Source organism: Zootoca vivipara, chromosome 6 (assembly GCF_965207765.1).
Source record: "Zootoca vivipara chromosome 6, rZooViv2.hap1.1, whole genome shotgun sequence".
Taxonomy (NCBI): domain Eukaryota; kingdom Metazoa; phylum Chordata; class Lepidosauria; order Squamata; family Lacertidae; genus Zootoca; species Zootoca vivipara.
The window spans coordinates 90953256-90966675 of record NC_142589.1 but is presented as its reverse complement, the minus strand read 5'-3'; the positions used below and the strand labels follow the sequence as shown (position 1 = coordinate 90966675).

General features: G+C 46.7%; 1 protein-coding gene across 1 annotated transcript; it reads right to left on the bottom strand.

The window, feature by feature from the left end:
- Window positions 1-1566: 1566 nt before the first annotated feature.
- On the bottom strand, window positions 1567-12768 carry DDA1 (DET1 and DDB1 associated 1). The gene is made up of 5 exons (XM_035121005.3): window positions 12690-12768; window positions 10738-10818; window positions 5224-5275; window positions 3911-3972; window positions 1567-2768 (listed from the first exon to the last, which is right to left on the bottom strand). Exons 1-5 carry the CDS (start codon window positions 12690-12692, stop codon window positions 2658-2660), a joined length of 309 nt encoding a protein of 102 aa, XP_034976896.1. The 5' UTR covers window positions 12693-12768; the 3' UTR covers window positions 1567-2657.
- Window positions 12769-13420: the final 652 nt, after the last annotated feature.

Here is a 13420-nt window from a genome sequence, read left to right as displayed (position 1 = left end):
GCCATTTCACACATGCAATGACTCAACAGCAAATGGCAAGCAATCGAGCTCATCTTTATTTCATATATGTATTTTAAGTACAGGTGAAACTCGGAAAATTAGAATATCGTCGAAAAATGCATTAATTTCAGTAATGCAACTTATTATTATTGTTTTTTACAAATGCTTTCTTTTGGAAATTCCACAGTAGTAAAACAAATATTTACAATCATACCATAATAAACATCGCTATTACATTTCATCAATTACATTCCATTTATAATTGACCCGCCTAACGACAAATAATTACAATTACAACCAATAAAGGCTTGACATATCTTGCTTTGCATGTCATGCATCTATCTCATATATTGGTTTCACCTTTTAAGTTGCGTTACTGAAATAAATGCACTTTTCGACGATATTCTAATTTTCCGAGTTTCACCCGTATCGCGACGTATGCGTTTGCGCTATACCAAAATCACAATTGTGGGGGAAACCGTGAAGCCAGCCAACACCTCGACATAGCTCCATCCTTTTACAGTGGTACCTTGGTTCTCAAACTTAACCAGAAGTTCCTTCCAAAACACAAGCGTTCCGAAACCAAGGCGCGCTTTCCCATAGAAAGTAATGAAAAAATGGATTAATCCGTTCCAGACTTTTAAAAACAACCCCTAAAATGGCAATTTAAAGAGACCATTGATCCATAAAATGAAAGCAATAATAATGTACTGTACTATAAAATAAATAGTATAGATGATGATAAAAATTAAAAAATAAATATATTTCTTACTTGCACTGATGATAGTCATTGTTTAGATGAGGGGCATTTATCCATTTCCGCAATCACACAATCAGTCAGTAGCTGAACTGGGTTCCACAGTGTTACAAAAAGAAATGAACCGAAAAAGCCTCAAAAACAAAAAACGCAAAAGAAGTAGCAAAAACAAAAGTGCCAAACTTAATGCGTTCCGGAAGTCCGTTTGACTTCCAAAATGTTCAAAAACCAAGACACAACTTCTGATTGGTGTAGGGGCCCCGGAAACAATAGCTGAGAGTAGCATCGGACGCCCGGCTTCCGAAAAACGTTCGAAAACTGGAAGATTGACTTCTGGGTTTTCGGTGTTTGGAAACCAAGCCGTTTGAGTGCCAAGGTACCACTGTACCAGACATTGGGATATATTGGTATATCGTGACATTTAGCTGGTGACGTAGCACAAAGTCGAAAACCGGGTATCGCCCAGCCCTACTCCACATGGCCTCCTCTTTCCCGCATGACCTCTAAATCTAAGTCCCGGGGGGGGGGGTTTCCCAACCTGGAGAAGATTTATGGGGTGCCTGGGAGGAAAAGTCCCATTGCACAGCTAAAAGTCTAGCGGAACTGTTGGGTTAGATTCCATGGCTGTGGTTCCTGCACTCCAGGAGGGCCCTTGGGGGTCCCATGCAACTCTGTATGATACAGCAACCGTTGAAAAGGACGGCTTTTACTTAACTCGGGTCTGTTCAGTTCAACGGGTTTGCTGCTAAATCGGGAGTCAACCCGGCAGAGCTCACGGCGCAAAACCCCAAAATAAACCCAGCCAAAGCGGTGAGAAAGATCCTTCTTTATTCTACTGCAGAAGTTGCACAGAACTGGTCCATTCATAGAGTGATCTGAGAGAGAGAGATGCGGGGGGCAGGGGATGGAGGGAGAAAGGGGTCGGTGGCAAGCAGACATGTTTTCCTTTCCTCTTTACAATCTACGGCTGACATGCTAACGAAACTCCCCAGAACAGAAAGATGGGTGTTTTTTTTTAACAAAAATGAAACCAATACAGCAGTTATCAGCTAAAGAGGACACAACATGTCTGTTGAAGAGTATCCATCAAAGAAGGACCGTCAAGGTTTTTTATTTTATTTAAAAAAAATCTTTTTCAGAAAACGAAAACATCAAAATGAAGGGGAGAGGGAGGTCAGAATATGGCCTCCTCATCTCAGATCACACTTAGATTAGGAGGTGCAAAGGAAGAATTTGAACCCCCCCCTCTTTTATGCACACCAGTAATTGTACAGATGGAAAGTCTGATTCCACAAAAAAAGTCGGGGGGGGGGTTCAGCATGAGCTCGGATACAGTTCACGTTAGTACAAAGATATTGGGGTTTCTTTTGGAGGGGAGAGAGATTAGCCGCAAAAGTGTATTGGGGGGGTGCGTCCTTTTTTTTGCCTTTTCCCCCCAAACAAAAAAGGAATCGATCACAGTTCAAACATCATTTTGTTTTCCCGACTTGTTCCAACCGGGGGGGGGGGGCGGAGGGAGGGAGGGGGGAGAGCGAGAGAGCGCATAAATAATAATGGAGGAAAAAAATGGAAGAAGAGACACCTCTCTCTCGCTCCCCCGCCCCCTGGACACCCCCCCCCCCCGGCCATGCCTCTTTCACCCCTGCTGCTTTCTCCAACACACACACAAATTAAACAGAAATAAATACATTGGCTGCTACAAGTCTGAAGTGGCTGCATAGTGAAGGGTGGACCAGGAGAAGGAAAAAAGGCAACCTGCTCATGGAAATGTGTGTGTTGGTGTGAATACGTTGTCGACAGACACTCCCCCCACACCACCAAAAAAAAACCACACAGGAAGCCCCTGTATATTTTAACACAGAAGACAAGCAAAAAAAAAAAAAAGAGTTTGTTTTAGTTTTTAAGTGTCCTCATTCATATCCTGGCTGTCCGTCCGGGCGATTTTTCGGGGTGGGGCTGAATTCTCGCCTTCTATTTCCACCTGTTCGGGGTCTCTTTTCTTCGCTGCATTCTAATGGGAGCAAGCAGAGGAGAGAGATGGAAGGTGGGTGAGAGAAACCAGGGAGGGCGGGTGAGATTTATCGCTGTTCGGGTTCGGAGTGATCCATACGCAACTTTTCGTCCCCGAAGGAAAGGAATGAGGCAATTCCCCCACAAGCACGAATGGCAAAGCGGCCGTAAAACTTGGGAAGTTACAATGGTCAAAGCGCTTATTTTCAGGGGGGAGGCAGGTGCCTCCAACGTCTTTAGGGGTCAACCCAAAGAAATGAACCAGGAGGGGGCCGTTTGCTTCGACAGGCGGCAAACGTTACAGGCAGACCCACCGAAATGAATGGACACAATAGACTGTAGGTCTGTTGGTTTCAGTGGGTCTACTCTGGGTGTAACACAGCTGGATACAATTTCAAAGGGTTGTGTGTGTGTTTGGGGGCTTAGGTGCATAATTCATGATTATTATCATCATTTTTTTTTTTACGGAGAGCTTTCCAGAGCACTTTGCAATATAACAATTAAAATGTTTATATATACAGTCGGACCTTGGATCCCGAACACCTTCTGAGTCAAACGTTTTGGCTCCCAAACGCAGCAAACCTGGAAGTGAGTGTTCCGGTTTTTTAACGTTTTTCGGAAGCCGAACATCCGACGGGGCTTCCGATTGGCTGCAGGAGCTTCCTGCAGCCAATCAGAAGCCGCGCCTTGCTTTTCAAATGTTTTCAGAAGTCGAATGGCTTTTTGGAACGGATTCCGTTTGACTTCTGAGGTACCACTGTATATATATATATATAAAATCAATCGCTTTTAAAACAACAGTATGTACAAAAAGAATTGTAATATAAAGAGAGCAGAGAAAACGACAGCCCACATATAGAAATCAATTCAGAACCAACAGGAATAAAGCTCTCATAAGGCTTATGGAAAGAAGGGCAGCTTTAGCAAGAGCCCCAAACAGAACAGATGTGGTCCCGGAGCATAAGGCCAGGGGGTTGTAAAGGTAGGCAGCTGCCAGCATTCGAAAAGAGGCTCTGTAGCCTTTTCCTACCACCCACCTTGCAGGGGACATGAAAGAAACTTTGAAGGCCTCCCTCCCTTGCCGGGAGATGCTTTTGAAATTGGACAAGATTGTGCAAATTGCTAGCAGAGCACGTTCCATACCTTTTTGTCCCACTGCTGATGTAGGTAACGCAAAAGTATGTTCGTCTTTTCTGTTACTATAACTGTTGGAAGAGAGAGCCGGGGGGGGGGGGGGAGAGAGAGAAAGGATATTATCACAATAAGTTAAAGATTTCTTTGTTTTAAATGGCCATATAGTTTTGCACATCTCTTGGGAAGGCAGGTGAACTAGTGCCAGTGTACTGGAAGAAGCAAAGATCACCAGCGTTGAAGCAATGAGTCTTCAACATCAACTTCGTTGGACTGGTCATGTTGTTCGAATGCCTGATTATCGTCTTCCAAAGCAACTCCTCTATTCCGAACTTAAAAATGGTAAGGGTAATGATGGTGGAAAACAAAATAGGCTTAAAGACTCTCTCAAGGCAAATTTTAAAATAAAATGCAGTATAAACACTGACAATTGGGGAACACTGGCCTGTGAGCGCTCCAATTGGAGAACAGCCTTTACCAAAGGTGTCATGGGTGTTTGAAGACACTCGAACTCAGGATGAAAGGGAGAAACGAGCTAAGAGGAAGGCACGCTTGGCAAACTCTCACTGTGATCAACTCCTGCCCGGAAACCTATGTCCCCACTGTGGAAGGACGTGTGGATCCAGAATTGGCCTCCACAGTCACTTACGGACTCACTGTCAAAACTGTGTTCATGGAAGACAACCTTACTTGGCTATGAGGGATCGCCAAAGAAGAAGATATGGGGAGGGGTGTGCAGTTTTTTAAATCTATCTATAAAGACATTTATATATGCTGCTATTATTCACAATCTGCTTGCGACAATAAACCACATTTAAAAAAGCCATGCAGACAGTTAAGGTCAGGTAACTATTGCGGAAAGATATTCTTTGCTGCCTGCATAAGGCTAACCAAAATGGAAAGTTTACAGCAGGTGCTGGCTGAGAAGCTGCCCCCCAGACCTTGAGTGGCAGAGAGTTCCATAGTGGACCAACGATGCTAAAGGCTCAATTTCTTATAGCCAAGTGAGCCTCACCTGCTCGGGGGAAACGACCGGCGGCATTTCTGCTGGTGATCTCAGGTGATGGAGCGGCGAGGCAAGGACTCGCAGCCTTCTCAAGATTTCCCAAAACCCCCTGCAAAAACTGCATTGCCGCATTCTCTTTTACACTGCCTGTGTCCCTGCAGAAGTTCCTGGACCCCATCTCTCAGCAACCCCGGCGGCCAGCATGACCAATGGTCAAGGGCGATGGTGGGAGAGGGGAGCCTGGCAAGTTCCGGAGGGCCACAGATATTTCCCAAGTGGAGAGCTCAAGAAAAGAGGAGGAGAGAAAGCCAGTGCTTACTTTGTTCTGACGGATATTCCCGCGTAGGGAGATATACTGATGGCCTTCTGTTCTGTAAATTGAAAAAGGAGAGAGAGAATGAGATTTTGTTGCATGAGAGAGAGATTTGCAGTTCAACCATCATCTTGCCGATTGCCCACATGGTCCCTGTAACTTGGTTCTTCTTGAAGTTACTTGTCTACACGGGTAAAAATAAAACTACAAGGAAACCTCTGCTCGCAAAGAGCTTAGAGATTAAAAAATAAAAGGTCCCTGGGGTGACTGTGCCCCTGAAGGACCAGGTGCGCAGCCTGGGAGTCATTTTGGACTCACAGCTGTCCATGGAGGCGCAGGTCAATTCTGTGTCCAGGGCAGCTGTTTATCAGCTCCATCTGGTACGCAGGCTGAGACCCTACCTGCTCACAGACCGTCTCGCCAGAGTGGTGCATGCTCTGGTTATCTCCTGCTTGGACTACTGCCATGCGCTCTACGTGGGGCTACCTTTGAAGGTGACCCAGAAACTACAACTAATCTAGAATGTCGCAGCTAGACTGGTGACTGGGAGCGGCCGCCGAGACCATATAACACCGGTCCTGAAAGCCCTACATTGGCTCCCAGTACGTTTCCGGGCACAATTCAATGTGTCGGTGCTGACCTTGAAAGCCCTAAATTCCCCAGTAGACTGGAGGAGCGTCTCCATCCCCATCGTCCAGCCTGGACACTGAGGTCCAGCTCTGAGGGCCTTCTGGTGGTTCCCTCCCTGCGAGAAGTGAGGTTACAGGGAACCAGGCAGAGGGCCTTCTCGGTGATGGTGCCTGCCCTGTGGAACACCCTCCCATCAGATGTCAAGGAAATAAACAACTATCTGACTTTTAGAAGACATCTGAAGGCAGCCCTTCAATTTTTAATGTCTGACATTTTATCATGTTTTTAATATTCTGTTGGGAGCCACCCAGAGTGGGTGGGGAAACTCAGCCAGGTGGGTGGGGCAATAATAATAATAATAATAATAATAATAATAATAATAATAATAATAATATCATTGTTATTATTCTAAGTCCAAAGATCCCAAAATCAAGGCTGTAACCAAGCTCTAGTTAGGGAAGACCTAACTTGAAATCGACAGGCCCAAGTTAGCCACACTCCTTAATTCCAATAGGTTTACTCCTGAATATGGCTAGTGCAGGATACGATCCTCACGTTGCTATTATTGCTTTAGTTTGCCTTCTCCTTTCTCCAAAGGAGCCTCGTTGCATGACAGCAAAAAAAAAAAAGCAGGAAAAGAAAACCAGGACAGACTTGTTTCAAAACGTCAGCAATCCAAATAAGTTAGTTGTTCAATATCACGAGCATTACAACATTTTAAATTCATCTTAAGCTACCAGTCGATACCAGCTGTTGAATTTCAGAAATGGTAATTAATGGTTTAATGCGGGTCGATAAATGGGGGAGTAATCCTCACTTAACAATATGGGGAATGTTAACTAACGTACGAGGAGGAGTTAGCAAATGGGGGAAATGGAATGCTAATTAGCGATCACTATGGAATTATAAGCAGCAATAAGGGGTAATTCTGAACACATCTAGGAAGGGGGCAGGAAGTCTTTCCTTTTGGAAACAGTCGTATAAAATGTGTTAGGGATTTGTTAAAAATGTGGAAAGTCGTTAAAAATTAATTGGCAAGAGATAAAAACAGTTGGTTACCATAATTAAAAAATGGGAGTCAGATATGATAAGCAACCAGATATTAACAATAACATAACCAGCGTTACTATCCCAAGTGGTATAAAATTGGACAAATTAATCACATAATTCTGCGAAAGCTGGCAGCAGCTGGGGTTGCATGCTACTAAGTCAGAGCTCAAAAACCACATCTCATGAATCCTTGCAGAATCCTTGCATTGTGTATGCCATCAAATGCCAACAGTGCCCTTCAGCTCTCTATATTGGACAAACAGGCCAAACCCTACGCCAAAGGATAAATGGACTTAAATCTGACATCAGGAACCACAAGACAGAGAAACCAGTAGGAGAACACTTCAATCTCCCAGGACATTCTATACAAGATCTCAAAGCAGCTGTTTTATTACAGAGAAATTTCAGGAACAGACTGGAAAGAGAAGTTGCTGAATTGGAACTCATTACCAAGCTTAAAACCATGGAGCCACCTGGGATGAACAAAGACATTGGATTCTTATCTCATTATGCATGATCAAGCTTTCTTTAGCGCCTCAGCCCTTGCTTTTCCCCCGCAGGACCAATTGCAGTCATCAGCAGTCGTTAACAGCCATCTACAGGTTTACCACTCCCATCAGCCCATCACCCATTCCCACCCACCCCCACCACCCTCTGAATATACATAAGGGTCTGACGCTTCTGTTTCAAGAGTATCTGAGGAAGTATGCATGCACACGAAAGCTCATACCAAAATAAAAACTTAGTTGGTCTTTAAGGTGCTACTGAAGGGTTTTTTTAATCCTTGCAGGAAGGATAGACTGAAGTTTCATCAACACATTTTCTGACGACAGGCTTATTTACTTTGCTTCTGATTTTCAAAGATTTCACCCCACTTTCCCACTAAAAACCACACAGGCCTGTTTCTCCAGGGTGACAGAAGCTTGCAGACAGCTTGAAAGCTGTACTTTTCTAGGATATGTTTCTCCTAGACGCCTTCCTGTAGTCGCTCCTTCTACTAATCCAGCAGGAAAACGCCAGGGTTTTTACCGACAGGGATCACGCCGCTGCTTACAGGCAAGCGGATCTCAAGAGGCTGCAGGTCTGTGCTCTGGGAAAGAGACGGTCTCGCCAAGACTGTAAGCTTTGCAACATGTCTTCCTCGTCAAAGTCCGCAGGCAAACCAGGAAATGCTGGCATCCGATTAGGTTCAATTCAGAGCAGTCCTGACAGTGTTCCACACAAGTGGGGCGAAATAACACTGTGCCATGCTTTTCTCTTTCATAGAATCACAGGATTGTGGAGTTGGAAGGGTCCCCCCAAGGGTCATCTAGTCCAACCCCCTGCAATGCAGGGAATCTCAGCTAAAGCATCCAGGACAGATGGCCATCCAGCCACTGCTTAGAAACCTCCAAGGAAGGAGAGCTGCTCAATGGAGGAATGAAAAAGGGAAGGGAAAATTAAAAGTTTTACCCTTGAAAGCAGAAAGGTCAAAAGTGTGGAGTAACAGGAGAATGCTTCTACCCAGAGATGGAAAGAAGGAGAAGTACCAACAAAAGAAGAATGGCAGGCGAAACGGATGGGGTATGAGGAGATGGCGAAGTTGACGGGGAAGATCAGAAACCAGGAAGATCAAGTATTTCCAAGAGACTGGAGTAAATTCTTAATTTATTTAAAAGACCACTGTAAACAGTTAAAATCATTGGCAGGGATGTAATGACACTTGTAATGTGGAACTAACTATGGACATATAACAGATGGATGGCGGTAAAAGATGCAGACAACCTTTATCTTAAATATGGAATGCATGGAACCCGTCTGAAGGCAGCCCTGTTTAGGGAAGCTTTTAATGTTTAACAGACCATTGTATTTTAGTATTTTGTTGGAAGCCGCCCAGAGTGGCTGGGGATAAATAAATTATTATTATTATTGTGGAGGGAGGGAAGGAGGTCTGAAGGTTCAAAAGAACCTTTTATTTCAATGTTTGAAATGGTCAAAGTTAAAATGTAGAAAATTATGTAAAACCAATAAAAATGATATATATATATATAAAGTGTGGCATAACAGAGATGGAAGAGAAGACCGAAAGCAGTTTTGGAAATTAAAATTTTACGTTTCATCCGTGTCGAGGGAAAATGACTAAGAGCTTTGTAATTGGCGTTTTGACGGATATTAATAAGTTTTACTCAGCTATGGTTCCTTGGGCTCTTTTTCGAAGATGTCTTATATGCAGTCAGACCACTGAGGTCCATGTAGTCTGGTATTGTCTACACCGACTGGCAGCATCTCTCCAGGGTTTCGGACAGGGAATCCTTCCCAGACATACCTAGAGATGCTCAATCTGGAATTTTCTGCAGGCAACGCAGGTAAACCGCTGGATTACGGTCCTTTCTTTAAAAATAAACTAAGATGCTAGTCCTCGTGGTTCTGAATAAACAGCTAATTCCAACAGGAAAACAGGACAGGGCCCAAGTTTCTGCATTCTTAAAATATTAAGCCGATGCACACTCAGTGCACACATAAACATGAAGGCCCAGATGAACTGTGAGGTCAGACTCTTCCCGTAATTTCTGAGAACACGGTTGTAGATTTGAAAGCCATTTGTATCTTGCTGCTTTTTTTTTTTAAAAGGCAACCTGCTTATGATATTCCATTTTTGTTCCCCCCGCCACCCAATTCCTACAGACAGATAGCATAATCCATTAATTTATAATCCATTATTTTGCCTCTGCCTTCACCCAAAAGGAAAGCAGTGCCTAACCTGGTGATAACAGAATAAATGACGTAAGGAGGGAGCTGCAGCTCAAAATAGGAAAGGAGGTGATAAGGAAACACCCAGAGACTTTAAATGATTTCAAGGATCTTGCGGGTGCAAACTCAGAGCCTCTGTCTAGAACCTTTGCAAATTCATGGAAAACAGGTGAGGTTCCTGCAGAGAAATGTTGTCTCTCTTCAAAAACCCAGGAAACTACTGACTTGTTAATACTGTACTGGGAAAGGTATTACTGTAATTCAACAGTCCGTCTGCAAGTGCTTCGAAAAGGATGCTGTGATTACTAAGACGCGGCAAAGGTTTCTCAAAAACAAGTCATGCCAGACAAATCTCTCATATATATATATATATATATATATATAGAGAGAGAGAGAGAGAGAGAGAGAGAGAGAGAGAGAGAGAGAGAGAGTGTGACAAGCTTGGTGGATCAGGGGAATGCTGTGGACATAGTATACAGTATCTTGATTTCAGTAAGGCTTTTGACAAAGTCCGCCATGATATCCTTGCAGAGAAGCTAGTAAAATGTGGGTCGGAAGAGGTAACTGTTAGGTGCTTTTGTAGCCGGTTGACAGACCCAAGCCAAAGAGTGCTCACTAACAGTTCCTTGAAATATCTAAAGTACTACCACACAAACGACAGAGCAAGCTTGTTTTCTGCTGCGTTAGAGGGGAGGACCCAAACCAATGGATTCAAGTTGCAACAAAGGAGATTCCGATTAAACATTAGGAAGAAATTTCTGATGGCAAGAGCTGTTCACCAGTGGAACTGACTCCCTCGGGAGGTGGGGGACTCTAATTCCTCGGGGTTTCTAATCGAAGGTTGGATGGTCAATTGTCATGCATGATTTAGTTGAGATTCCTGCACTGCAGGGGGTTGGACTGGATGACCTACAGGATCCCTTCCAACTTGACAATACTACGATTCTATAAAATCGTGCACAGATGGAGTATCTTAGTGGAAGCTCAATTCTGGGTTCATCCCCCCCCCCCAACCTGAAATAACCAGGACCCTCAACCCTCAAGAAGACTCTCCAAAAGGACCCTGAGTGCCACTCCTTGTTGGATCTCAAGCTAAGAGTAGGTACTCACCGATGCTTTACATACAGAATCTGCGTGGAAACGGCTGAAATTGCTTTTATTGTAGACAGGCAACCCTTTCAGAAAATCAGCCTGGAATTAAGCAAAACAGAAAGGAAAGTGAAACCACAGACAGGCTTTTAAGTAGCAAGCATCTTTTGGGGCGGAGGCTCCCCCTTTGCTTGTCTCTTGCTGGTCTCCCGTTCTCATCAAGCTCCATTCAGTGTGCCACAAACACAGGAAGCTGCCTCACCCTTCGTAGCCATTAAGGACTAGAAACTTGATCACTCACCTCCTGAAAAAACCCTTAATTTTAGCAATGTATTAATAATAATAATAATAATAATAATAATAATAATATGTATGTGTGTGCACGTGTGTTGCCCCTAAAAAGTAAGTTACTAGTCCTCATGGTTCCAAATATAGTCAATTCAAAATTGGAAACTGCCTTATACAAAGCCCTAGACTCAAATTGCCACATCTGCAATCCGCTGGGTAGCTAAGTTGGTTAGAGTGCAGTGCTAAAAACGCCAAGGTTCGATTCCTGTCAGGGATAGCTGCAAATTCTTGCATTGCAAGGGGACTGGACTAGATGGTCTTCAGGGTCCCTTCCAACTCTACGATTCTGTGATTTCTTCTATGATCTAGGCAGGCCCCACCACAACCTATAAACACCCCTAAAACAGGCATTTTGCTGGATCAAAGGTAGCCGTCTCACCCCAAAGCAGAATCCGCTAACCTCTCCCAGAGGCACATTCTTGCTGCCCAAGGGGGATGCACAGAAACCGTCCAGACCAACAAAAAAAGTGTGGCACAACAGTTTGGGGATCAGGCTACAGCCTGGCAGAGACCGGGGTTCAAATCCCCGCTCAGCAACACAAAGCTCACTGAGGCGACTTTGCGGCCAGCTGCTGCCTCTCTCAACCTAGCCTACCTTTCAGGGATGTTGTGAGGTGGAAGCATGGAGAATTGCATAAAACGCCTGGAACGAACCACCCCCCCCCCGCAACAAAGCTTGCTCCCTGACCAAAGCCAACACCCCCATCAGGAAACCTACTCAACGGTCGCCCCGAACCCCCGTGTTCCCCCCATGCCGACAGCAAAGCCTGAACTTTTCCGAGAGCAACCCCCAAAATCAACATTTTCCAGACACCCCACATGCAGGTCAGGGGTCTTCCCTAGTCACCCCAGCCTCACCGATGGATGCTTCTCCTGTCCAGAGGGGAGCCCCCCCCAAGAAATTGCACCTCCAGCCCTATAAGCTCACTAAGACACCCCCTAACCCCCACCCCAGCTTTGTTCACACAACAACCCAACAGGGGTGCTTCTCTCCCCCCCACTGCGCCAGTCGTAAGAAAGCCCCTATCTGATGGAAGGGGGATGGAACTGGAGGGGGGGGGAGAAGCCCCATAAAGCTTTCAAACAGCTCCCCCATTCACTGGAGGGTGGGGGTGGGGGTTGGAGGAATAAACAAGGACCACCCCCATGGCCCCCTCTTTTCTTCATCAGGCTCCCCCCTCCGCCGCCGACCTGAAAGCACACCAGACCCCAGCCTGCCTCCCCACCCCACGGATGAGCCCCCCCCCCCGCTTAGCCCCACGTCGCCACCAGTTCGTAATGCACAGCACCCCCAACCCCACCAGCCTCACTGGACCCCCTTATCCTCTGTGCTGCCCCCTAAAAGCACATCCTCCCCCCCAAAAAAACCGAGATCCAGGCCTCCCCCCTTGCAAGCCTGTGCACAGGACCCCCCCCCCGAAATAATAATAATCACCACCCCCAGGCCCCTTTCCAGAGCCCCCTGCCCCACCTCCCCCAATGGGACCCCCCACCCAATTGAGCCTCCCTTCCCCCCCTCAATGAGCCCCCCTCCGCCCAGCCTCCCAATGAGGCCCCCCCACCCGTCGGGGGGCCTCCTTCCCCCGGGGGAGGGGCCTGCGCGGGGCGGGCGGCCGCCCACCTACCATCTTCGCCCTCCAGGCGCCTCCTCAGCAACTTCTCGCCCCCCTCCGGCCGCCGCCGCCTCCCCGGCCCCCTTCCCACAGTGAGGCCACGCCCTTCGCCGGCGTCTATTGGCTTGCCAGAGGCGGAAGCGGCTCCGCCATTGGTCCGCGCGGCTGCCGCTCCGAAAGCCACGCCCCTCTGCCCTCCCTCGCGCGCGCCGCCCTTTCGCTCTCGCCGCCGCGGAAAAGGGAAGGCGAGTCGGAGGGAAGGCCGGATGTAAGTGGGCGGGGCTTCCGGAAGGGCATGCCGGGAAATGGAGTTTCTCCAAGAGGCCTTGGTTTTAAAGAATGCTGCGGCTGCAAGGGCAAAGGGCGGGAGTCGGCTGGTGGGGCGGGGCTGGAGGAGGCAGCTGCATAAATCACCTTCATATGATATGGGGTGTTAGGGGAGAGGAAGGGAAGTACCTCTCCTGGGGTACTTTGTCCTTCTTTGGTCCCTGCTCTCACCTGCAGCTCCTAGCAGCTGTCAACACGCAACAGCGGCTGCACACCAGGAACAGGCGAGGGGAGCTGATGGGTCTCAAACCCTGGGTGAGCTAGGGGCTTCCCCTGCATGCGAAGACAGACTCCAGCAAGCAGAGACCAAGAGTGGGTCCAACGGTCAAGCAGGCAGTTTCTGCCCATGCTACTAGAGGGAATTGAGGGGCTGGAGGGGCTCGTCCACCTGGGAAGGGAGCTCATCAGGGAGAAGG